At 39.5% G+C, this 27384-nt stretch overlaps 1 protein-coding gene across 4 annotated transcripts in view; it reads left to right on the top strand.

Annotated features, from left to right (window-relative positions):
- The window catches only part of PXDNL (peroxidasin like), a 419548-nt gene that overhangs the window by 301744 nt on the left and 90420 nt on the right, over positions 1 to 27384 (top strand). For all 4 annotated transcript variants that reach the window (XM_060610502.3, XM_060610501.3, XM_060610500.3 and 1 more), the window contains 4 exons: positions 4827 to 4996; positions 8564 to 8830; positions 12625 to 12741; positions 14511 to 14669. In XM_060610502.3, coding sequence (XP_060466485.3) covers positions 4827 to 4996; positions 8564 to 8830; positions 12625 to 12741; positions 14511 to 14669 — 713 coding nt within the window. The remainder of the gene's footprint in view (positions 1 to 4826; positions 4997 to 8563; positions 8831 to 12624; positions 12742 to 14510; positions 14670 to 27384) is intronic.

Raw genomic sequence — 27384 nt, 5'->3', positions numbered from 1 at the left:
AGAAAGTGAACAAAATATCTCATTAGAAAGAAGTTTAAATACATTAGTAAAAACAATACATGTACAGGTTAAATAGCCTTTTGAAAGACATTATAAGATTGGATTGAAAAATTCAGGGGTGCCTGGGTGGCGCTGTTGGTTAAGTGTCCGACTTCAGCCAGGTCATGATCTCGCGGTCCGCGAGTTCGAGCCCCGTGTCGGGCTCTGGGCTGATGGCTCGGAGCCTGGAGCCTGTTTCCAATTCCGTGTCTCCCTCTCTCTCTGCCCCTCCCCCGTTCATGCTCTGTCTCTCTCTGTCCCAAAAAGAAATAAAAAACGTTGAAAAAAAATAAAAAAAAAAAAAATTCAGCTGTGTGGTATTTATGTGTATCTAAAACATGATACTGGGAGGTGTTATATGGGTGAACATATAACAGCAACGTTGCATTAATCAAAATAAAGGTGCCATATCAATATTAATATCAACCAAAATAAATTTCAAGAAAAAAAGATAATTGCATATGATTAGTAATTGCATATCATTAGATCACAGTGATAAGAGCAGCAATATAAGAACCATTTTTGATGTAAGTTTGGGAGATTCTTTAGGCTTCTCAGGAGGAGAGTAAAGTGATTACCAGTACCTAGAAATAACAATCAAAATAATTTTTTGATAAATGATTGATTGAATTCAAAGAGGAGGGAGACCGTTCCAGCTGGAAGAAGGAGTAAAGGCACAGGATAGAACTTGCTGTGATAGGATCAGGAAAGAGGGTGCATCATATTTGTTGGGATGAAGGTTTTGCTTATGAAAGTAATAGAAAAATATGAAAATTAACTGGAAGGCTGATGACTTTGGCTTTTCCTTTATAATCTTGGAGTGCCACTGGAAGATGTTGAGCGAGATAGTCACGTGACTAATAGAGGTTTCTAAACCAGCCATGCTTTTGAAGATAATTTAAGTTTGTGGGCATGCATAGTAACTTAACTTATCTTTCTATTTCTGGTACCTAGCCACAAAGCCTAGTTCTTAGAAAGCACTTTGTAAATGCTTATTGCAATGAATTCCCTTTAATAAATCAAACCTGTTTGTCGGCACATTTGCAAGGAAAACAAAAATCTAAGAACATTCTACTTGTGCGCACCTTTGTGTTTTTACATATGATTGCTACTTGGTTTGCACCAAGTTGACAATGTGATACGTATATTGAGACACGAAGACCTGCTTTGAATTTTTGAAGGAACAGCATGATTCGTGAGCAAACAGTTTTTATCAGCAAACAGAGAAATAACCAGGGAAAGGGATTGGTGCGTTGTAAATGCGTGGGTTTGATGTGCTGGGTTTAATTTGTTTGGTTTTATACCATTTGGTTTTTGTGGGTTTAATTTTTTTGGTTTTATACCATTTTAAAGAGTAAAAATTGCTGAACTCTGTTGCATCGTCTAGCCAGAAGACAGATACTATATACACACTTGGTAACTTTTGATATTTTGGGATTCAGTTTTAGAACGAGTTTTTCTTGCCACATTTGCTTTATTTCTCTGTGTGTAATGTGGGTGTACAACATTTTCCCCCTCCTCTTCCTCCTCCATTTCCTTTTGTCCCAATTCTCCGTCACATAGAGGCTGAGGCAGACGCTATGTTGTTACTAGCCTGTCATTTTACGAGACTCTACCTCCATGAAGGAGGAGACTATGTCTGTCATATCGTTCCAAGCATCTGGGAAGGGTTAAATTATAGTTTCTTATAAAAGGATACAACTCAGGAGCAGCCAGATGGAGAGGGCAAAGTATGTGGGAAGGGGTGCAGACCTTCTGTGCTTTCTGAGTGTGATGCTCCCCAAATATCTACATGTTTACCAGTTTGGAAGCTTCAAGAACAAATTTTTAAAAAAATTTTTTAACGTTTATTTATTATTAAGAGACAGAGAGACACAGAGTGTGAGCAGGGGAGGGGTAGAGAGAGGGGGGGACATAGAATCTGAAGTAGGCTCCAGGCTCTGAGCTGTCGGCACAGAGCCCGACGCGGGGCTCAAACTCACACACTGCGAGATCAGGACCTGAGCCGAAGTCGGTCGCTCAACCAACCGAGCCACCCAGGCGACCCTCCAAGAACAAATTTTAAAGAAACTAAATCATCTTTGGAAAAGATGCAGTTCCATTATTGCTGGCATGTTCCTTTGCAAGTAGTCTTTTTTTTTTTTTTAATTTATTTTGAGAAAGAGAGCATGTGTGAGTGGGGAAGGGGCAGAGAGAGAAGGAGAGAGAAAGTCCCAAGCAGGCTTTGAGCTGCCAGTGCAGAGCCTGATGCGGGGCTCAATCTCATGAACCATGAGATCACAACGTGACCTGAAATCAAGAGCCGGATGCATAACTGACAGAGCCACCCAGGCCCCCCTTTTGCAAGTAGGTCTTCTTCATTGGGTGTAAGGTTAGATGATTTTAGAATTGTGTTTAAAATCATTAGTTTAATACTAAATGAGACTTTTGAATGTGGGCACTTAAAGAAAACGTGCTTTCTGATGTTCATTGCAGGTTACTGACACTATGTAGCTGTTTATACTTACAGGAATGTCCGTCATCTAGTTCCCTTGCCTATGCCTTGCATGACTGACCGTTCAGAAGCACTATTGTTTTTCCTAAAGCGAATCTCTTCAAAAATAGCAACTTGAAGTTCTTACTAACTGGTAGTTTTTCTTTTTTTTTTCTTTTTAATTTTTTAAGTTTATTTATTTTGTTTTTAAAAATTCTTCTTTTTAACGTTTATTTTTGAGAAAGAGGGACAGAGTGCAAGCGGGGAAGAGGCAGAGACAGAGGGAGACACAGAATCCGAAGCAGGCTCCAGGCTCCGAGCTGTCGGCACAGAGCCCAGCGCCGGGCTCAAACTCCCGAACCGCGAGATCATGACCTGAGCTGAAGTTGGATGTTTAACCGACTGAGCCACCCAGGTGCCCCTATTTAATTTGAGAGAGAGAGAGAATGCAGGAGAGGCAAAGAGAGAGGGAGAGAGAGAATCCCAAGCAGGCTCTGCACTGTCAGTGCAGAGCCCAATGTAGGGCTCAAACTCACAAACTGTGAGATCAAGAGCCAAAACCAAGCATCAGATGCTTAACCGACTGAACCACCCAGGTGCCCTAGTAACTGGTAGTTTTTCTTAAAATTAGGCTTTTCAGCGGGTGAAGAAGAACAGATTGCATCTGTGTGTCCTGTCTTCTCTGCTCCACTCTAAAAAAATGGATGTGAAATAAGGCCATTGTGTGCCTCCTTATCCTTTGTGACAGAAATTGCTGAATAAGGATGATTTCTCCATCTCTTTAATTGAACATGCTTTAGTTTTTACATATATGAAAATAAGATGAGTTATTATCCTTCAGTGATGGCACATATTTAAATGAGTAGACAAACTTGGAAGCTGTTGGCTTTGTAAAACAAATTAAAAAGAGAAATGAGATCCCCTCAATGGACTTCTTCCTCTGGAAAGGGTGTTATTGATGGATGATGTAGACTAAGTGTTTAATTGAGCTTATTGAGTGATGAATGTGTGTGTTGGGGGAGTATTTTATGTTTAATAAATTTATAGTACTAAGCAGACTCATACAAATATCTATTCCTCCTCAGACAAGATCACTGAGTATTTTAAAAAAGGGAAAAGTACCCTGGTACGACAAAAACGTTCTGTACAAACTTCCAACATATGTTTATGTGTCAGTAGCTTTGCATTTATTGCTAGAGATAACCCCCCAAAACCATATTATTGATGTCTGAACCTTCTGGATGATAGCCTTCACTATGTACTCAATGGATCTTCCATTTGGATGGATAAATGCCATTTTCCTGGTATCCCCAAAATGGTCCAGTTCCGTTAAGAGGGCCTAACATCCAACAACTGGGTAAATGGGTTGTGCTTATTTAATGCCATGTCGTGTAATTGTCCTTGGCTTTAGCTAGGTTGTCTTCAATATGAATATTTTCCTACTCCTTCACGAAATGTGAACGCATTCTGAATGACTCACAGAAAAGGGGTGCAAAACTTACATATGATCGTCTGATGATTTTTTTAATGGGAATTCAGAGGTATAACAATGTGCAGAAGTATCTTTCATTTGGATAGATGGCTTTAGTGTTTAAATTCATGCTGCTTTAGGGGCGCCTGGGTGGCTCAGTCGACTTTGGCTCGGGTCAAGATCTCTCAGTTGGTGAGTTCAAGCCCCATGTTGGCCATGTTGGTCTCTGTGCTGACAGCTCAGAGCCTGGAGCCTGCTTTGGATTCCGTGTCTCCCTCTCTCTTCCCCGCTCATGCTGTGTCTCTCTCTGTCTCTCAAAGATGAATAAACATTAACAAAAAAATTAAAGGGGTGCCTGGGTGGCTTGGTCGGTTGGGCGTCCGACTTCGGCTCAGGTCATGATCTTGCGGTCCATGAGTTCGAGCCCCGCGTCGGGCTCTGTGCTGATGGCTCAGAGCCTGGAGACTGCTTCAGATTCTGTGTCTCCCTCTCTCCCTGCTCCTCCCCTGTTCATGCTCTGTCTCTCCCTGTCTCAAAAATAAATAAACGTTAAAAAAATGTTAAAAAAAAATTAAAGTCATGCTGCCTTGGAAAGCAGGACATTTAAACCTCCTTCCTTTCTATCGTGTCTTGACTTGAAACCTGTGTTTAGGATACAGTCTCAGAAATGGGAAGGGACAACTAGGATTTAAACTAAAATGTTCTGGATTATTAAGATAATTTTAGAAGTTAACAAGTCGATATACACGAGCCATATTTATAAGTTCCTATATGTTCAGTCTTGTTAAGTGTTTGAGACATGATTGGGGTTAAATAACATGTGTGTAAAACGTGCGTTTCCAGCCATTCATTGGATTTGGAAGATGATACTCGACTTAACTTGTTTGACGATGGGACACTCATGATCCGAAACACCCGTGAGTCGGACCAAGGTGAATATCAGTGCATGGCCAGAAACTCAGCCGGGGAAGTCAAGACCCAGCATGCTATGCTCAGATACTCCAGTCCTCCAGGTATGGCTTTTCTTCCTGAGGGAACTTGGGGTAAATGCCTCAGTTCTCCATCAGTTATTTGCACTAGAAAATGACTTATGTTGCTTCTTTAAAGGATGGACTGCTTAAAAGTGAAACTGTTGCCATTTTCTATCACTTTCTAGTCTTTTACAGAAATTGTTCTTTTTCTCTTCAAGTTTTTTTTTAAATTTCCTGCTTCCGTTCTCTTCTCTCGTAGTCACCACAGGTGCTGTGCCAAGACTGCTGTTCTCCTTTTGATGACCTATCCGGCCTCCTCAGAAGACGACCCGCCCTCCTCAGACAGAGGGACTCAGTGGTACCTAGGCAGGGCTATCATCCTTTCTAACAAACGTTCAGTTATTCATTCATAATTAATTACCCACCAAATATTTACTGAATGCCTACTGAGCTTGCTGTTGAAGATTCTATGGTCGACAGCCTATGCTCCTTTAACTTTCCAGGAGCTTTGCTTTGCCCTAATGTCAGTGGCCCGTGTAAACCAGCCATAGTGCCTGTGACAAATTTGTAGTAATATCATTTTGAGAGAGCTGATGGAAAGAGTGACACTGTTTCCTCAGCCCTTACCGAGTCGATAGTCTATCAGGCGATAGATTAGGCGATTAGCCATAATTCAACAAAATGGCAGGTTTTATGACAGGTAAGGAAAGGGGCTAGGAGGATAAAGGGGAGTTCGCTGTGCGCTGGCAAATGTGTAAGCGCTGGCTCTGGGGGCGAGGGAGCAGCCCTGAGGTGCAACATTTGCCGACGATTGACGAGACACCGATGAATTCGGAGCTGAGACGAGATGGAGCAGAAATGCTACTGGTAGCATAGCATTTCTACCCTGCAGACACAGATGTAGACCATCTCAGAACTCCAGATAATAGCAAAATGTGAAACAATGAGAAGTGGTAAACGTCAGCATTGATCTTTGACGTTCAGGAGGTTTATTTAGTTGTAAGTTTAGGTCCCTGGATTTTCTAACAATGGCTGTGCTTCACAAGCAGCTTGAAAGATTCCCCAAATTTGATAACCGGCCCTCTAGAGTGGGCCGCCGCACAGCCCTGCCAGAGGAAGAGCCCTGGGAGCCGACTTGGAGATCTGTGTTCGTTCAAGAAAGGATTTCCCAGGACCCGTGACCTAGAAGCTGAAGGCAAGAAGTAGGAAACAGCCAGATAAAGAGGACTGAAACCTCATCGTAGGAGAAGGGGCAGTAAAGGTAGACAGAGCAGGGCACATTCAAGACTGGATGCCTCGAGGGTACAGATGCAGAGTGGGGGATTCCTTGAGATTTGGGGGGCTGTAAGGCAGAGCTGAATCATTCATTACTGTGCTCAAAGTGTGACCAAAATTAGATTGCTCTTTTAAAATGGTCGCCCAGGCTTCAGTTCGGAGAACAAGCAGGAGGACAGAGTAAGGTGAGGGGCGGGCAGGCTGTGGCGATGATGCACAGGAGAGCAGTGACGTTGGATGGGGCAGTGACAGAGGGAGTAGAGAAAACGCCACTGAACTAAGAGTTACTCCGGCAGAATTGAGGCATTTGAGTCAGAGATTGACTGGATTCGGGAATTCCCTACGGATTTCTTCGGTACTTTCTCATCAGCACACCCACTAGCTCTTTCCAAAGCATCATCCACTTTGGCCTCTAGGTCAAGCCTGACTCTGCGCACGGGAGTATTCCTACTTTGACTTCTGGGTGCTGCTTTCTCCTGATCCTTTTCTAAGGTCCTCTCCTTCTTAAAGACTTCAGCCTGCCTTGACCGTGTTGTTCCCCACACCCTCCAACACCCACCCTTCCTCCAGTTGGCCTGCCCTAACCACATTTCTTCCTCTTCTGTTGAACCCTCCTTGACTTTTGAAGCAATTCCCAAACATCAAACTTGAGTAATTTCTGTCCATTTCACAGATTCTATTGCTGGTATCTTTCCTGAGATTTGGATTGATCTCACTCACCACCGCCTTTGTGCTCATCTTCACATGTAAATTTTTTACGTCGCTCAAACACTTTCGCCTGCACTTCATCTCACGTTTGCCATCACCGTTGATGTTATTAACATCCTCCTAAAACTTCAGATTCAGCCTCCACTGCTATCTTTTCTTGATCAAGTCTCTAGAAATTTGGTTCCACGATGTATCGGATTATCTTCCTTTTCGTTTTCACTGCCATTGATTTGCTCCAAAAACCTTTTGTATCTCAATTGTTATAATACCTCTTTCCATTTTTCTACAGCCCTTTACACCTTAGTGCAATATAATGATTTCCAAGGTATGTTGTAGTTCTTCAGACTACGTGGCTTGTTTTCTGTTCTCGTAGCTGAAGCATAAGCTTACAAGGACGGGAGTATGTCTTGTGCATCTTTTCAACATCTAGAACATTTTATCCATCTTAAGGCATGCAATATTGTGAAAATTAAATCTTGATTGTTGAATTAGATTAAACGCATTTATCTCTGTTCTTCGTGGTATATTTATCTCAGAAATTAAGGAGCCCCCCCAAATTAGACCCGATAATTAGGCATTTTTAACACCCTACTAAGTCTTTAATTTCTGCTTCAGATTTCTAGAAAAGATGACGCTCTTAAGAATCGATGAGCGGAACACCCTGTATGGAAGTCTAAGTTTTGTATTTACAAGAATACTTACTATCGTATTATGTTTGGCTGAACGTGTCAGAAAATTTGATGAGACATGACTTGCACACACACAGTGTGTGTGTGTGTGTGTGTGTGTGTGTGTGTGTGTGTGGTTTATTCAGGTGCCACAAGCAGTGTGGGAGTCTGGACCGAGCTGCCACATTAGCCCAGTGCTCCAATGAGATCTTTCTATTCTTTAGTCCTTTGCACATAGACCTTTTTCTCCCCTCATAATTGTCACCTGTTGGTACGAAGTTGGCTCCTGTAACCCAAAACTCATGACCAAATGCCAGGCGGCAAACAGAAGGAGCAATGACTGACTAAACCACTCTTTTATCTGGGAAGGAAACTCGTCCAGTGACATGTGTCTACACTGTGCTGGCAGAAGAGTGTCACACAGATACCCTTAACTGCAAGAGAGTCTCAGAAGGGGATATTTTTCAATGGAACATTTGAGCAGTTAGCCCTGAAATAAAAAGTAGGTGTGCCCCAGCAGTGTCTATGATACATCCTGGCGTACAGGGAAGCGGTCTTTAAAAAAAAATTACATGTTTATATCAAATCCGGATTTCAGATCTAGACATTTTCGGGGCGCCTGGGTGGCTCAGTTGGTTTCAGCTCTCGATTTCAGCTCAAGTCATGATCTCCAGGTCCGTGATGAGCGTGGAGCTTGCTTGGGATTCCCTCGCAACGTCTCCCTCTGCCCCTCCCCCACTTGAATGCGTGCACACACACGAGTGCTTTCTCTCTCTCTCTCTCTCTCTCAAAAAAAGATCCAGATATTTTAGTTTTAATTATTTGAGAATATGTATGTATATAATATTTTAGTATAGAGTCATTTTGAAAATGACAAACACGTAAAAACCACAGTGTAGAATAAATAACCCTCAACTGCTACTGGCTGTATTTTGTTTTGTTTTCCTCTTTGCTTTAGCCAAGCCTAGTTTTATAATCCAGCCCCAGGACACAGAGGTTTTCGTTGGCACGAGCACAACTTTGGAATGTATGGCCACGGGCCACCCACACCCCCATGTTACTTGGACGAGGGGCAGCGGAGAGGCCCTGGATGGATCCAGGCACCTGGCTACTTCCGGAGGACTCTACTTGCAAAATGTCACCCTGCAGGACCACGGTCGATTTACCTGTCACGCCGACAATAATCAAGGCTCTGTCCAAGCCACAGCGAACATAATTGTACAAGGTACGGGAGCAGGAGGTCGGGATTGAAATGTTCATGCTGCCACACTCAGAAAATTATTTTTCAACTTAAAAAAAGAATGTCATGTACATCTGTGAAGAGATTTTTGTATTCGCCATGTCATTTTTGACATAATAGACTTTTCAAAACTAATCGGCTTCACATTAAAACTTGCCTTTATTTTTACTTCAGTCTTTATCCCCATGCTGTAATCAACCGTTAGCCACAAAGGAGATGAAGTCATTCATCTGGCAGCAAACTGTCAAAAGATATTTGTGTTTCAGTATACTGTACAGACGTAGGAAAGACGCTTTAGACATGGAAGTGGAAATTCTGTGCCCTATGTTCATAGTCGCTTACCAAGCTGTCTACTCGGCATAGCTCGGGAATGCGCTGACGGCTCTTACGAGCCTGGGCTGTGTAACTAAAGCAAGAATAAAACTATTCTGAGCACCACAAGTAGTTTATATGCATGGGCAGGCAATCCTGTTGTAAAGAACGTTGTGCTTTCGTGCTATGCTTTTGTGATTAACCTGGGCTGCCCCTCCCTTTCTGTGGTGCTGGTTGTGTGTGCGGGTGTACGTACAGGTGCACGTGTGCTCACATACGCACTCAACACTCCTTGTGGGCTTAGAGGTGTAGTAAACAGAACAGAAGGCTTACTTGAACGATGTCAGATGTCCCATTCTATCCAAAACTGCTTTTTATGGGCTGACAGTGATACCTTTCGAGGGCTTCCTAGAGCCACGAACAGTATAGTTAAGAAGTTACGTTATTTTACTTAACACACTTGCATAAGGTGTTATCTGTCCAAAAACCAGACCCTGGGAAACATGGAACAAAAACTCATGTTTAGGAACAGGAGTCGGGCGACTTCGGGACGGTGAATGCTGGCTGCTGGGGAGCAGTGCGAGTGGCCCTCTGGAAGGTTCAGCACTTCACCCGTCCTGCGTTTCCGGCATTCAGTAAATGTTTGCCAAATTGCTTTTGCTTACCATCAGCTCTTTAAGTAGCAAAAGATCAATAACTTCTTGTTCCCATTCGTATGTCTGAGGAAAGAATTGCGTTCCCCCTAGAAATGTTAATGCCATGGAAAAACATTTTCTATACTCTAAAAAAGGTGTAGAAATGAAATTTTTTCGTGAAGTCCTGGGTAACTCCTGGGGGAAATTACTTTTAAAGGACCCAAACATTATTTTTAGGCTTTCCACGTGTCCGGGTTGAAAACTGCTTGCAAAGAAATAGTATTTGGGTTTTTTTCTTGCCTTATTTTGTATCTAATGTCTGGTGTTTAGAAGCATAACACCTAATGAGGCATTTACACTCTGACAGGCTCCTTTCTAGTCCTTTGTGTCTCAGCTTCTTGCATTTAGTTTCTACTTCTGTTTTTTCATCTGGATCAGTTGACGTCTCACCAAACTCTGACGTTTATGGTGCTGTTCATTTCTCATACTACAATACGCTAACGATTTCTTTTTACCAGGCAGTTTGCACTGAAATTGCCACCTGCTTGTCTTTTGTCCCAACTGTGTAGTTGGGTTGCTTGTAGGTCCCTGTGTCGAGATTTTTAATCGGTCTTGAAATGGTCCGTTAATCATTCAATACATTTACAAAAGAGGCTTCTTTTATTTGCCTAGTGCACAGACTAAATATTTTAAGATGTACCCCTTTGTGTCATCTTAACAGATGTTCTATCAATTTTCTTTAGTTCTTTCAGTGTCCATCTAAGCCAAGAATACAATGGCCCACAGATTAATTTCCTTCCCCAGACTGGCTGAACAAATAATAAAATGAAAAAGAAAAAGCCTCAATGGAAGGTATGAATCACAGTATGGGCCACTTAGGTGAAAAAACCTATAGTTCCCAACAGTGTAAACAAAAATGCTTTTTTGTATGAGGCATCATGGTCACGGATTTTGTAAAATCCACCAGAAGGGTGACTTTTAAGAAAATGGCAGAACGCTTCGCCTAAGCATGTGGGGGTTTAGCATCGGAGCTGGGACTGTTGGCCACCATTGTTAGTTAAGTAGAAGGCCCAGAAATGTGAACTCCATATCCTTGTTCAGTTACTACAGCCTGCACTGCCTCCCTCTGTGATGTTTAGCTCTTCTGAGTTTTCTCCCCATTAGATCTCAAAATTTCTTCATTGATCTAGCGAGTTGGCCATTTTCATGTGAGGAACAAGTATAAAATGATCATTTATTTATGTTTTTCCTAATTTCTGGTAGGATGTGGTCTCTGGGAATTAAAAATATTATTTTCCATGAAACCACATGAAATACGCTTTTCACCCAGACTTGGCTAGAGTTTTGTTACTACTAAAAAGTCGAAGTCAAATTTCCCAACATTTGTGCCTTGACCAAATGACTTGCTATAACCCCTCCCTACTTTTGCTTTATAGCTCTTCTACAGTGTCACAAATCGATTTTTTAATGTAGAAATATTTTTGTTCATTTCAAGTTATCCCTAGCAATTTTAAAAGTTAGTGTAATGTTCCAAAAAGAACATCAGGCTAGGGGTTGAGTGGACTAAATTTTCATCATGTCTCTGAGAGTTACTGAGTTCAACCTCCCCCAGCCTGGATTTCTTCATCTGTAGGACATGGAACCTAAGACTGCTGATCTGTGGACTGTTTTCTAGCTTGACTTTTCTAAGATTCTATTGCAAGCATCTTGCAAGCGATCCTGAGGGCTTTCATAAATTTGCATGACCTTGGAATTTATCTTTTCCCATTGTTCAGCCTAGTGCCTTACTTAGAACTGAAGACTTTTAAAAATCTTTATTACTTACACACAACGTGAAAGCTGAAACATATATACCTTGCCTAACATTATTTATTTCATCATGTTTCTTGTAAATCCAGATGGTAAGGAAGGGCAAGGAGGGGGTGAGTACAAAGATCTAACAGCGAGGAGAAGTGGTCAGGTCATCTCAGAAAGTTGTTTGAAAATCTCCTCCCTTAGGGATTACTGGAGATCATTGTGCCCTTGAGTGGCCAAATAGATCTATTTTGCATATTAATAAAAGTCATGAACAGATTCTATAACTGTACATGCAGCTATTAGCTATTTAAACAAATTCAACTGCAAAAGATCTGAACACTTGGAAATCTTGGAACTTTGACTTAAATGTGACTTTTTCAAAGCGATCGTATCATGTGTTACAGGAAGCATTTTTTTCCTGAGATTAACAGAATGACTTGTTTCAAATTTCATCATGTTTATGAAAGTTCGGAGGAAACAATTTTGTTAATGGTTCAAATACAATCCGTAGTTTTATATAGGTCTATCACAGTTAATAAACAACACGTGAAGCAGATTCCATAAGATTTAGAAATACTTCCTTCCTATTAACTACCACTTTTCTGCCTCGCAAACCAGGTATGTGTATTTCTGGTTTCTTTACAAGTAGGCACAGACATACGCAAAAACCTACATACTCTTAGTAGCTTTTGTGTAAATAACTGGAAACAAATTCCAGTTAAGCAACTTACTTATTTGAGAGAGAGAAATTGTGCGTGTGCGCACACGTGCGTGCGTCTGAGCAAGGGAGGGGGAGAGGGAGAGAGAGAATCTTAAGCAGGCCCCATGCTCGGTGCAGAACCCTGTGCGGGGCTTCATCTTACAACCACCGTGAGATCATGACCTGAGCCAAAATCAAGAGTCCAAAGCTTTATATACTGAGCCACCCCGGTGCCCCAAGCAACATATTTAAACCTATTTCCTTTTTTTCCCCTCTTGGTATTAAAAATTTATAGAGTAGTTTTTAACTTTGATGTACTTTTTCATTCTCTTTAGCTCCTCCACAATTCACAAGAATTCCCAAGGATCAAATGGTGCTAGAAGGACATTCTGTAGAATTTCTCTGTGAGGCTGAAGGCAACCCACCTCCAATAATTGCCTGGACCAAAGCAGGTATTAGCATAACCACAAGTATTGTGGGAAGAAAGAAATGTCTTCTTTTATGAGAGAATGAAAGACAGTTTAAACTAATTATTATAGGTACATCTCCGGATTAAATAGGTCATCATAATTTTTCGTAAGTGTTAAGTTTCAACATTTGAACGTGTGGCTTTCCTTAGATAATCCTCTCTGGGCCTCAGTTCCCTGATTTTTTTTTTTTTTCTCCTCACACTCACCTCCTCTCTAGCAACCATCAGTTTGCTTAGTTTCTTGATTTTAAGATGAAATTATTGGACAGTTCAGTGGTTTTAAATATTTTTTAAAGTGGCAGAATTCTCTTTGAGTACGAAATGAAACTGTTAAGTGCAGTGAAACCAACCCTAAGTGAAACTCTAGCATATGAAGTGGCTAACAGTGAGCTGCTGTCTTTTAAGTGTGGGGTGGGTGTGGGGTGCCTCTGAGGGGGCCCGCACTTCTGGTGATCCCTGGGGCATTAGACAACAAGGCCTACAGTCTCTGAGATGAGAGCTCCTCCAAGATTTTGCCCGTCTTGGAATTACTTTCATATTAGTTCAGGTGACCAGGTTAAATTCTAAACACGTCAACATTTGTGAATTGCTTTTGGCTAAAAGTTTTGCCCTCATCTTGACAAGAGTAGAGTGGGTAGGAGGTGAACTGCGAAGGGGCAAAGCCAAGATTCACGTCTCCCTCCTTTTCTTTACGAGTTGCACGGCCTTGGGTACATACGTTAACTGTGTTTTTTTTGCCCAGAGTCCTCTCATCCATACGCTGGGAGTGATTGAAGATATTGCCGAAGGCACAGGGTGGTTGTGGGGATGGTTTTGAATGGATTTATGCTCATAAACATATAGAAGAGTATTTGGCTCATTTGTGTCCATAGTAAAGGTTCACTGTTATTTTTCCCTGTAGAGCAAAACACTTCATAAGATACAGATTGTCACTGAAATAGTTGAGAATGGAAACCCATTAACTTGTTAGTGGCCGCAAGGAGTGTAAACTCAGTATTAAGCTCAGGGGTGGTAAAGTGCAATGTTGGCCTGAAGTATGGCTGTGAGGGTTAGCAGCCCGAGTGTCACAAGTGCCACCATTCTCCAGATGCTGTCTCAGCACCTTAAATGTTATAATTCTATAATGTTGTCATAAGCTAAATATTGCACACACGTGTTGAAAATCATATTTAGGAAAAATCGTTATTTTGGGGGAATCTAGGAATAAAAACTGTTGTTAAAAAATAAACAAATGCAGAACAATTCCTCTCCTAGCCAATTTTTGCCTTGTTTTCACTGCATTAAATAAAAAGTGGGAGGATGGCGGGGGGTGGGGGGGGTGGGGGGGGTGGGGGGGGTGGGGAGGGGCGGGCGGTGAAGAAATAGGAGTCTTGGGTTAGCCTGTGCAATACCTTGCATGCCCTCTTAGGAATTTTAGCTTTTATTCCAAGAGGAGTAGGAAGCCACTGTAAGCAAGGGTAATGTTGGAATAAGATTGGTTTTGAAATTTGCACCCTAACTGTGGAAAATATAACTGAGGAGCAAACGTGAAGGTGGAGGGATTCCTACGGGGCTGATCAGTTTCTCCTTTTGGGGGCTGGTCAAGAGGGGCTGTCCAGATTCCAGGATGCAGTGGTAGGGAGCGTGGTCCCAATAGTGGGATATGGAGGCTTTCTGGAGGAATCCCAACCTTTACCCAGCACCCGGCACAGTTCTAGCTGTCAGCTCTCTGAGCCATAACGATGGCGTACAAAGTACTTTCTCTCTTTGCAGGGGGGCAGCTCCCTCAGGAAGGTCCACATACAGTTCTCTCCTCTGGCACTTTGAGAATTGACCACGCGGCACATCATGACCAAGGCCAATATGAGTGTCAGGCAGTCAGTCCATTGGGAGTGAAAAAAGCGTCTGTCCAGCTGACTGTAAAACCCAAAGGTAATGCGTGCTGTGATTGGGTCTACATACCTGAAGAGAGCGCCTCTGTATGTGTCTGATTTCACACATCCTCCGGAACCTTATTACTTAAGTATTTTTTAGTTTATAAGATCTAAGAAAGGAGCGCCTGGGTGGCTCAGTCGGTTAAGCATCCGACTTTAGCTCAGGTCATGATCTCATGGTTCGTAAGTTTGAGCCCTGCATCAGGGTCTGTGCTGACAGCTCAGAGCCTGGAGCCTGCTTCAGATTCTGTGTCTCCCCCTCTCTCTGCCCCTTTCCCGCTCATGCTCTGTGTCTCTCTGTCTCAAAAATAAATAAAACATTTAAAAAAATTAAAAAAAAAAGATCTAAGAAATTGCAAATTTGATAACCTTCTTCTAATCAATTGTTAAAAAAAAAAAAAAGACCTGAGGATTTAATTTAATTTCTATTAGTGGTAAGTATTAATATCATGTTTTCTTCCAAAAATATTATTTTGTGTTTTCTTATAACATTTTTTTGCAAAGCTAGTTACTTAGCTCTACCTTTGGAGACTAACTCACAGAAATATACATTTCTCACAGCCAATGAGCTGAACTGTGGTCTTAATATTGATGTATCTTTTATTCTTAGGGTTATCGAGAATATACTGCAGACACTCTCTTTCAGAGTCATCATGAAATACAGTAGTTTGGTTTATCAAAAATAGTAATATTCTGGAATGAGGTTGGGTTATTGGTCCATAATTTATCATTAAATGACATGTTAAAAAAAAAAAAAAAAGGAAAACTCAAGGCTTACATTTTAAAAGACAGGTCCAAAGTAAGAATGAAAAATCGTTGTTATTAAATACTGTGGAAATTTCTTTTTAGTTACTGGCTTATGTTGAAATGAAGGAACTCAGTTACTATGTGTATATATTATCTAAACTGTAGTTTACATTTAGATGTAAGTTCCTGTCTTCACAAATTTGCTATAATTTGTTTTGATGTAGTGGATCTAAATTCAGAGGTAACGCATATTTAGATAACGCATATAAAACCTAGAGACAAAGGTTGTCTGGATGTAGCAATATAAATGTGAAAAGAAATATTAGTAAGTGTTGAAGTGTTCAATGATGCTGGAACATAGACATAAGATTACACGGAGCTAATATCTATGTACAATCTAGTATTTATTCCTTTCTCAAATGCTTATTATTACCTCTTTTTTTTTTTTTTTGATGGAAGTTGAGGTTCTATGAAGAGGTAAAAAGATACTAGGGAAGGTGTGCAAATAGCTATGGAAATGCATGAGAAGATTTGAAAACGCTATTGAAAGGTGAAGGGAACTGCCATGCCCTTGGAAAACTCCATTTCTTTGGTTCATTCTTTCTAAGAGGAAATGCCAAAAGCTGCTCTGTGGAATATTTAAAACTACTTTTGAGTTGGTTTTCAACAAATTCAACTATTTTAAGAATCAGAAGTTTTTTACATTAATATCTTTTTAAAAAGGAGGACATATGTAATCAATGCACTGTAGTCTAATAAAATATAGCACGACAGTGCTGAAGTTAATGGTTTTAGTGTCATCCTTTTTTTGCCACATTGTTACATCCTTCCACTTCAATGACCTTCTAGATCTCAATTTAGAAATACACTCCTTCCCTAAGGAGGGTTCCTTTCCTCCACTCTGTAAGATATCATAAGATACCACTGTTGAAATTAATATTAGAATAGACCATTTAATCTAATAGGTGACCGATGTGGAGGAATTTGATAAATGTATCAAATATCCATAGCTAAGAAAGTATCATTAGCAACAGGCACAGATGTAGAAACACTACGAGCAAGTTTTTTAGTGAACAGAGAGTCCTGTGTGTTGAACGTACACTATGTGAATAGAGTGGAGGAGAGGGCTGTAGGGAGGAAATGCTTGGGATGGTTGGTTGAGTTCGAATGTATCAGATCTTGACTATAGGCCATGGAACTTTCCAAATGTTGACCATATCTATTATGTAGAATATTAATCAGCCTAAAGTGAATAGGCAAATGCTGGAGTAAAGAAACATTAAAAATAAGAAACCATTAGAACTATGGCTATAGTCAAGTGATATGTTAGGTGACCTGAATATCCATGACAATGGGAATGGAAGAATTAATGAATTCAAGTAAATGTGTAACAAGTGGAACCATTTTATCTCTGAAATTATTAACAATATTTTTCCCAATAACTACCCCTGAAAATATTTTGTAGACCCCGTTTTGTGTGTATTGAAGTGTTTCTCAAAGTGTGTTCTGTGGATTGCCAGTGGAGGAAGTTTCCAAGACCCTTCCAGGGCGCGGTGGTTTAGGTTAAAACTCTTATAATATCAAGGTCTTATTTGCCTTTTCCACTTGGTTGACATTTGCACTGATGGTACCAAAATAATGGTGGGTAAAAGTGCTAGAGCCTTAGCATGGACCAAAGCAGTGGCACCAAACTGTACTAGTAATTTGTCTGTTCTTCACTTGCAGTGGGAAAAAGATAATAATTTTATTTAACAATGTTACTGATAGAACAGGAGGAAAGCACTACTTTTATTAAATCTTGGCCCTCTAGTAGATGTATGGTGAAAGAAATAGGCAAAAGAAGCTGTCAATTATCAAATTTTGCTATAGTATCAAATATGTTTCACAATGATGTGTTAAATGTCTTAAAATATCCCTACATTTTTGGGGTGCCTGGATGGCTCAGTTGGTTGAGCATTGGACTTCAGCTCAGGTCATGATCTCATAGCCCCACGTCGGGCTCTTTACAACTCTGCAATCAACGAAGAGCCCACTTCTGCCCCTCTCTGCTCAGACTCTCTCTCTCTCTCTCTCTCTCTCTCACTCTCTCTCATAAATAAACAAAAAATAAATAAATAAATATCTTCAAAAAGTTTTTTTAAATAAATAAAATATCCCCACATTTTGCAAATACTTACCTTTGTGAGGTCATATTTTATTCATATACTTCAACTAAAATGTCTAATTGCAAGAGATTGAACTCAAAAGCAGTTTTCAAATATTGAGATTTGGGGAAGTGTTTACTTTTGGAAAATTAATTAATGGTCACAAAGATGTGTTATTTATCTGACTATTGTATGAGTTTATTTCTGCCATATTTGAATAAGTAAATAAATTTTGAAGTTCTCAGATTTAATTTCTACTATGGTGAACATGGCTGCATATAACCAACATAAATAAAAGCTCTTGGAGCTTCTCCATAATTTTTAAGTGTCAAGTGTTCCTGAGATTCATAGGTGTTTGAGTTGCACTCATCTGTTGGATCTTCTTTGCCTGATTTCTAGATCTTTTCTTTTTCTTTTTAATCCCTTTAAACTTTGTAGCCACATCATTTTGCTAGCCTTTTTCACGTCTATCCTTTATGCCCCTTGCTGTGTTCTCAGTGGTGTGCGTTCCCTCCAGAGATGCTGCTAACCTTTAGTTATGCAATAGTTTTATTTTTTCCACTAATATTTTGCTCAAGTATATGCAAATATATATAAACACTGGATGAAACTAGTAATTTTATAGAAACATATAATTAATGAAAACGAATTCCGGAAGAGAGAGAAATATAAACAGAATATAGCAGGGGAGAAAAAATGTTGGCAGGGATCACAGCAGTGCAGATACACAGCTGTTACGCTGCAGCATGGCTGAATAGAATGTTAATTATTCTGAATATTAAACTTGCAAAAGAGTTCCCTCCAATAAGAGTATGTGGTTATGTGGTTTCCCAAGGAAAACCATCACATGTATAAATAACAAAAATTCTAATGCTGCTTAAGTGGTTTTAGGAGTTAGAAATTAATAAACACACTAAAAATATTCTTAGTAACACAAACATAAGCTTGAAAATAAAATCCTAAGAATTCATTAAAATATATCAAAGGAAAACTATCTTGTGTATCTATGCAAAAAATCTAGGAATGTAAATAAAGAAATACAATTTGAAATCATAAATAACCCAGTAGCACATGAAAAACATATTGGCCCATAATTAAGTGGGTTTTATTCCAGAAATTCAAAGAGAGTGCAATAATAGGAAAGCTATTAATATATTTTATCATATTAATGGACTCAAGAAGAAAAATCATGATTCTTTCCATAGATACTAAAAAGACACTTGATCAAATTCAGCATTTATTCTCATTAAAAACTGTTAGTTAACATAGGTCTGAATAGACATTTTTCCAACTTGATAAAATAGATTTACATCCCTAGATTTTTGCATAGATAGACAAGATAGTTTTCCTTTGATATATTTTAATGAATTTTTAGGATTTGTTATCAAACAACTCTTGCTTTACTGAACTCATTAGCCAGAATCCTGCTTAAGAGAAGAATGATATAAATATTTTCACTAAAGAAAGGATTTCTGCTGTCATTCTTTCATTTAATATAGATTTAGGGAGACAAATCATTACAGTTAGCCAAGAGACACAAGAAAGAATAACCAGGAAAACTCTGAAAAGGAACCATAATTAAGGAGGACTTATCACACTAGGTTATAAAATATATAATCAAGCTACAGAAATTAAAACAGTGACTCGCTAGTACATTAAGCCAAAATATATAATCTACAGGTTGATTCCCGTTCATATGGGAATGTCACGTATGAAAAAGATGGCGTTTCCTTTGAGTGAAGAAAAGGTAATGACTCAATGAAACATTTGGGAATAACTGGGTAGACCTATGAAAAATAACACCGGGTACATATAACACCGATTTTGTTCTGGAGATGTCTTCCCAGTCAGGAGGTGTGTGTGCCTGGCTCGTCTTGAGACCCATGTCATGACCTCTTCCACACACAGCTTTGCTTGGTCTTTTCTGCTTTAGGTAGCCCTCCCTTCAGCTGTTTTGGTGGAGTGGGTTTTAGTGCTTCCCTAGTTTTACTGAAAAGGAAGCTTGTAGTTTTATAAACAAATCCAGCAATACATTTCTGTTTCTCGTCCTCCCTGTTTATTGATTTCTGAAGAAAAAATGGAACTGCCACCCTCATGCTACCAGACCAAAAGTCTCCAATTCTTCTTTTCACTATTTGAATCTCACAGTGTATACACAGTTCTTTCCCTCGCCTTCTCTCCGTGCAGGCCTGGGCAGGTGACTCCACTAGGTTGGGCTGTCCATCTGAGAGTAGGGACTGGGAAAGGGCAACGTTTAGTTTGTTTTTGTACACTTTCTTCTTCTTCATCTGTCAATTCTTCTTGCCTAGTGATGGCCCAGAAGGAACGGAAAGGAAGGGACAGACTCACTGATGGGAAGCCGATGGCAAGGTGACCCTCTTTGATTTTGTTGCCGCCAGGTCTTGCCTGGTTATCAGGGTCCCCTGCATGGCTAGCTCTCTAGCCTTATATGTATGTTATTCAGAGTCCATATTGAGGTTCCGCTACTACTCAGCTCCCGGGTACAGGAGAGCCAGCTCCAGCTTGTGGCCTCTTAGCCAATCTTCTTTCTTCTCACAGATGGTTATTCCGTAGCCTCTGCTGATACGGTTTCCTCACTCAATGGGTAGTCCCAGTGGTGGGATTACTGGTTAGAGAGAAAAGGCAGCTCACCTGTATCAATTAAACTAACATCAAGGTTCATAGAGTAGTTTTATGAAGCGGTAGAAGCCACAAGATGTTGGAATCAAATCTTCAAAGTGTTTCAAGAAAAATAACGGTAAATCTGGTATTGTATAACTATCAATCTTTCAAGTATGAGGGCTCAATAAAGATATTTTCAGTAAACTGAGAATGTTTGCAACTATAATACTACTTTAAGGAAATTTCTAAAGGCTATACTTGCTAAAAAAAAAAAAAAAGATCTCGAAAGAATGACTGACATCCAAAAAACAATGCAAAGGCGAACAAAGAAACTGCTGAACACGAAGGTAATATTAAAATATTTTCTGTATCAAATATTAATAATTATAATTGTTATAGTGTGGCACTGAATAACAATCACATAAATGAATACTACCTAACAATGGAATATCACTTACGAGAGTGATTATTTAGAATTCAAGTAGTATAATATTCTTATATATCTGGCAAAATGTCAAGGGTAAGTCTCAAAAAATAAAAATACGATCGTAAGTTTCAGATCAGAAAGGTGAAAAAGATGAAGTTAGAAAGTCAACAAATTAATTTTTTAAGTAAAAGGTAGGAAAAGAGTAAAAAAAATCTGGCAGTTATTTTCCAGACAAATTCTATAAATGTTTTAAGATCAATTCAGTTTTATACCAACTCTTTACAAAGAATAGAACAGGTAGTATTTCCCAACTTTAACTAATAAAAGACATGAGAAAAAAATTCAGAATAATCTGTATACAAATATTGACCAACTGAATTCAATGACATTAATAGATTAATGGAGGACAAATTATGATTTTAACCAATGTAAGTAAAATAATTTATCACCTATTATTAAGAAAAGATCTTAGCAATACAGAAATAAACAATTAAAATGTTTTCTACAAAAAAGCGTTTTGTGTATAATGTATATAACACTTTTGAAAATGACGTTTCTCAAGATAAAATGTTAGAATTGTTCCCTTTGGGAGTAGAAAGGAGATTACATTTACTCAACACTGTAATCGAAGGTCCTAGCCTGTGCAGAAAGAAAAGAAATAGAAACAAATGTTGTGGATTTAGAAAGAATGCATAACATTTTATTATTTATACGTAACAGGATTTTCCTCATACATAATTGAAAAACAATTACAAATATACTATCAGAAATACTAAGAATTTAGCAAGATCATTGGTTGATCTTAACAAGTAAAAATATTTTTCCTTTACATGTCAGCAATAAACAGAATACCTAATTTTAGTTTTAAAATGATACTTCTTTTTTAAATGTTTTCTTTATTTTTGAGAGAGAGAGCATGAGCAGGGGAGGGGCAGAGAGAGAAGAGGACAGATGTGAAGTCGGCTCTGCACTGAGAGCCTGATCTGGACCTCGAGCTCACGGACCATGAGATCATGACCTGAGCTGAAGTCAGATGCTCAACTGACTGAGCCACCCAGGCGCCCCTGAAATAATACTTCTTAAAATAGCAAGAAAGTATCAAGTAGTTAAAAATAAATGTAACAATATGCTATTTTTGACTATATGTACAGTACTGGACTGCATCTCCCTAGAGCTTACTCGTCGTGCTTAACTCAAACTTTATATACCCTTGGACTAGTAACTAACTAATAATTTATTAAGAAGGTGGATCATATGTTGAGTGTTTTTACTACAATAAAATGAAATTTAAAACAAACACATAAATCTACAAAAGATGTGCAACAACTTGTAGAAAAAAAGTTCTGTTGAAAGAAGTTGAAGAGGACAAATCCTACTGTACAGATGTTAGTCCTTCCGAGGTTGATTTATAGGTCAGTGCAATTGCAGTGAAAATCCTGGTGGGGGATGAAACATTGATTAAAACTGCATATGAAAGAGCAAGGAATACTCTAATAGCAAGATGTTATAAATCTATCGTAATTAACATATTGTGTTATTGGTATAGGGATTGACAAATTGATCAGTGGAACAGAAAGGCAGACCTTATGTATTTATTTTTTATTTGAGAGAGAGAGAGAGAGAGAGAGAGAGCAGGAGCAGGGGTGAGGGGCAGAGGGAGAGAAAAGAATCTTAAGCAGGCACCATGCTCAGTCCGGAGCTGGATGGCGGACTTGATCCCATGACTGTGATATCATGACCTGAGCCGAAATCAAGAGTTGGACACTCAACTGACTGAGCCATTCACACACCCCAAGAAAGACCATATTAATTACAGTGGTGGTGCTGCTCACCTACAGAAAGTAGATCTCCTCAATAAATAGTGATAGGCAAACGGTCTGACATCTTCACTTTATAGTCCAGAATCAATTCCAAATTTAAAAATAACTTTAATATTAAAAAGCAAATATATAATATTTCTGAATAAAAATAAGATTTTGATGATAGTAGTACAGCAGAACTTTTAGAGCAAAATATAAAATCCACTATAAGAAAAGATTGATAAAGTCATCTACATTAAAATTTTTGTCTTCCATTCACCTTTAAAAAAAAAACAAAAGATATTTGCCACATCTATAACTGACAAGTGGGGTTTTTTTATTATTTATAATATATGAAGACAGTGCTAGTTCAATAGCAAAAAAGGACAGATAAATTAGCAAAAGGGGAGAGATAATGAGTACAGTTTGGAAAAAGTTGCATTTAATATGCTTGTTGGGACTGAATGTAGATGTCTTTGTGAGCATGAAGCTAAGTTGTGTTGTCTATGGTTGTGAATGAAGTCGTTTAGACCCAAGGGGGTGTGTTGAGTGAGAAGATGAGAAGGCCAAGGATAGGAATTCCTCATAATGCAAAAGAAAGAAAAGCTGTGAATTATACCATTACAAATGGCCAGTATGACACAAAAACCCAGAGGAGAAAGGAATACCAGCAGCTAAGAATTATCTCCAAAAAGTGACCAAGTGGGTCAAAAGCTACAAAAAATTACTTTCAGTAAAGACTGATTTTTTTTTAAGATTCTGAATTTAAGGACCTGAAGAACAACAATTTTCATGCAATCAAGGGAACCAAACCCTTCTCGGAAGTAAGCTTCAGAGTAAAGGGGATGGGGGAGGTGGATACACAGACGCTATTTTTTTCTAAGAAATTTCCTTGTGAAGGAGAGCAGTAAAAAGTGTCAGTGGAGACACAGCAGGGATATGGGAGAATAAGGGGAGAGCCTATTTTTCTGAAAGGAAGAAGCCAGGAAGTTGGAAGAGAGTAAGTAACAGATGGTTCAAGGTTTCTCAGGTGGCAAGATGGGATGGGATTCGCAAAATCCGACAAATACTCCAGTAAGAAGAGGTATTTCTTCAGTTTAGTTGAGGAGAGAAGGGTAGTTAAGAAGTATAGAGAAGTACCTCTACAAAGTGGAGTGTAGGAAGTTAAAAAAATTATAGCCTGGGGCGCCTGGGTGGCTCAGTTGCCTGAGCTCCCAACTTCGGCTCAGGTCATGATCTTATGGTTCGTGGGTTCGAGCCCCACATCGGACTCTGTGCTATCAGCTCAGAGCCTGGAGCCCGCTTCGGATTCTGTGTCTCCCTGTCTCTCTGCCCCTCGCCTGCTCACACTCTGTCTCTCTTTCTCTGTCTCAAAAATAAATAAATATGAAAAAAAATTTTTTTTTAATTTATAGCCTGATGGCTTGTCTTTTTTTTCCCTTGCGGAGTAGAAAATGTCAATATTTTGTAGAAGTGGAAAATGCTAATATTTTGTAGGAGAAGGGTGTGCTGAGAGATAGATTTTTTGTGGTTGTTAAATAGGAGCTGAAGTGACAAAGGCAGGTTGATTCTGATAAAACAGGACACATGATCACTCCAGATATTTTGAAGGACAGACACGGAGAAAACAGTGCAAGTGTATTGAACAGAAGGACAGTGGGTAAAAGGAGTTGGGAGTTTGGGAAGGAAAGTGGCAGAGGTGATGAAACTTGGGGTCTTGGCTGAAAAGGGAAGAGAATGACACTGGATGGGGTTTGTCAACAGGAAGGAAATGGAAGGTTCCCAGCAATGTAGATGGCGTCATAATGAGGGGATGACAGACCAGGAGGAAGAAGAGGTTTTGCTGTAGGGAGTGGTATTAGATATTTTCAAAAGATTATAAGTGATGGCATATAAGTGGTGGTAATGAGTAGCTGTTGAGACAGGAGGTGAACACGGCTGGAGATAGGGGATGTCACATAACGGAGGCCATGATGTGAAGTGTTGGCTATTAGAGATCCCTTGGATGAGTCAGGAAGGTCATTGCCTCATAGAGTCACTAGTGCTCACGAGATGTCCTCCATGCGTTGTCAGGAATCCATAAGCCGTAGTTTAAAAAACCCAAATACATGTGCTAACTTGGCATATAACGTAAGATTTGAAAATAACAAAATACGATTCTCACTTCAAGAACGGAGTCTTTTTATCTTCGTAATGAATTTTTGATGTTACCATGTGTTTTTATTCCAATCGTAGAAAAAGTCACCAAGAAAGAAATGATGAAAACCCCTTTGCCCACTACTCAAATGAAGAAATAAGCATCACAAATAGGCTGCAAGATTGTTTGTTCTTCTTTTCTATCTGTTCTCAGCCCCAGCCTACTTGCCACTACCCCGGGTTTGGTGCGTATTACTCCCCTGCATGTCCACAGAGTTGACTTATTTTAGTTCAAGCTTTTATTTTGAGATAATTGTAGGTTCACAGTTAGTTGTGAGAAGTAACACAAAGAGATCCAGACTCATTACCAAACTGCAGACTCCACCTACTAAAACCCTAGCAACTACCAATCTGTTCTCTATTTCTATAGTTCTGTTGTCTCAAGAATGTCACATAAATAGAGTCACACAGGATGTAATCTTTGGGGGCTGGTGTTTTTCATTCAGCATAATTACTTGGAGATTCATCCAGAGTTTGTGTGTTATCAGTTATTCTTTTGATCATCAAGTCACTTATCAGTTATTCTTTTTACTGCTGAGCAGTACGCCATGATGTGAATGTACCATAGTCTATTTAATCTTTCACTCGTTGAAGGGCATATGGCTTTTTTTTTTAAACAAATTTTTTTTTTAATGTTTATTTATTTTTGACAGAGAGAGAGAGAGAGAGAGACAGAGCATGAGTGGGGAAGGGGCAGAGAGAGAGAGGGAGACACAGAATCCGAAGCAGGTTCCGGGCTCTGAGCTGTCAGCACAGAGCCCGACGGGGGGCTCGAACTCACAAGCCATGAGATCATGACCTGAGCTGAAGTCAGACGCTCAACTGACCAAGCCACCCAGGCGCCCTAAGGGCATATGGCTTTTATTGTTTGATTATTACTAGGAAAGCCACTATAAATATTCCCATATGGGTTTTTGTATGTGAGAGTTAAGTTTTCATTTCTGTGGGATGAATGCCCAAGAGTGCACTTGCTGGATTGTATGGTAATGTCATCGTCGTTATTTTTTAATGTTTGTTTGTTTGTTTATTTTGACAGAGAGAGGGAGGGAGGGTCAACGAGAGGGAGAGAGAGACTCCCAAGCAGGCTCCACCCTGTCAGCACAGATCCCGATGCGGGACTCAGTCCCATGAGATCGTGATCTGAGCCTAAATCAAGAGCTGGATGCTGGCACTGACTGTGCCACCCAGGCGCCTGGGTAGTGTCATCTTTAAATTGTTAAGGAAGGTCCTAAATTATTTTCCAGAGTGGCTTTGCCATTTTATATCCCCACCAGCAATGTATGAGTGATCCACGTCCTTGTCAGTGGTTTGTGTTGTCCCTATGTTTCATTTTAGCCGTTCTGACAGGGGTGTGTAGTGATACCTTATAGTGGCTTTAACCTGCATTTCATTTCCCTCGTGACTAATGACGTTGAGCATATTTTCACAGGTTGATTTGTCATGTATATTCTCTTCAGTGCGATGTCATACCTTTTGCCCATTTCCTAGTTGAATTGTTTCATCTTACAGTGTTGGATTTTGAGGGTTCTTTGTATATTCAAGACACTGGTCCTCTGTCGTATATGCAGTTTGTAAATATTTTCTCTTAGTTGGAAACTGGCCTTTTCATCCTCTCAACATGGTCTTCCCAACACGAAAGGTTTCAAATCCGATGGAGTCCAGTTTCTCAATTTTTTCTTCAGTGGATTATATTTTCTTTTGTTGTTGTTTAGTTTTGAGAGGGGGGAGGGTCATAGAGAGAGAGAGAGAGAAAGAGAGAGAGTATCCTAGACAGGCTCTGCGCTGTCAGCACAGAGCCCAATGCAGGGCTTGACCAAACTCACAAACTGTGAAATTGACCTGAGCTGAAGTCAGATGCTAAACTGACTGAGCTGCCCAGGTGCCCCATGGTGGGTTATACTTTCAATGTAGGATCTAAGAACTCTTTGCCTGGCCCTACATTCCACAGATTTTCTCCTGTTTTTTTAAAGTTATATGTATAGTTTTACGTTTTATATTTAGGTGTGTTGTCCATTTTGAGTCAGTTTTTGTACGAGGTGTCAAGCTTAGGTTGTTTTTTTGTTTTGTTTTGTTTTTTGCCTTTGCGTACCTAATTGCCCAACACCATTTGTTGAAAAGGACTCCATTAAGTTGTTTTTGCACCTTTGTCAATAGCAGTTGGGCATATTTGTGTGATTGTATTATCGGGTTCTTTTCTCTGTTCTATTGATGCAGTTGTCTGTGCCCATATTCATCAATACCACACAGTATTAATTTCCATAACTATATAACCAGTCTTAAAATCTGGTGGGTTGATTCTTCTCACGTTATCCTTTTTTGTCAAAATTGTTTAGCTACTTCAGTTCCTTTGCATTTCCATATACATTTTAAAATAATCTTCTCTATATCTCCAAAAACAATCTTTGTGAGATTTCGAAAGGAACTGCGTTAAACCGAGTATCAGTTTGTGGAGAAATAACATCTTTACTATCTCGAGACTTCCAATCCATGGGTACGATACATCTCTACATTCATTTACATCTCATTTGATTTCTTACATCAACATTTTGTAGTTTTCAGCATACAAGTGCTATACATGATTTGTTAGTTATATATGCAAATATTTTAACGTTTTTGAAAAATTGTATAAGGTATTCTTTTTTAAGTTTTTGTGTCTATATGTTTATTGCTTGAATATGTAAACATAATTGATATTTTTTACATTTATCTTGTATCCTGCGATCTTACTGAGCTCACTTTGAAGTATTTTTGTAGATTTCTTAGAATTTTCTGTGTAGA

The sequence above is a fragment of the Panthera onca genome, chromosome F2 (genome assembly GCF_046562875.1).
Source record: "Panthera onca isolate mPanOnc1 chromosome F2, mPanOnc1 haplotype 2, whole genome shotgun sequence".
Taxonomy (NCBI): Eukaryota; Metazoa; Chordata; class Mammalia; order Carnivora; family Felidae; genus Panthera; species Panthera onca.
The sequence above is the reverse complement of the archived record's forward strand: the minus strand, read 5'-3'. Positions and strand labels throughout refer to the sequence as shown.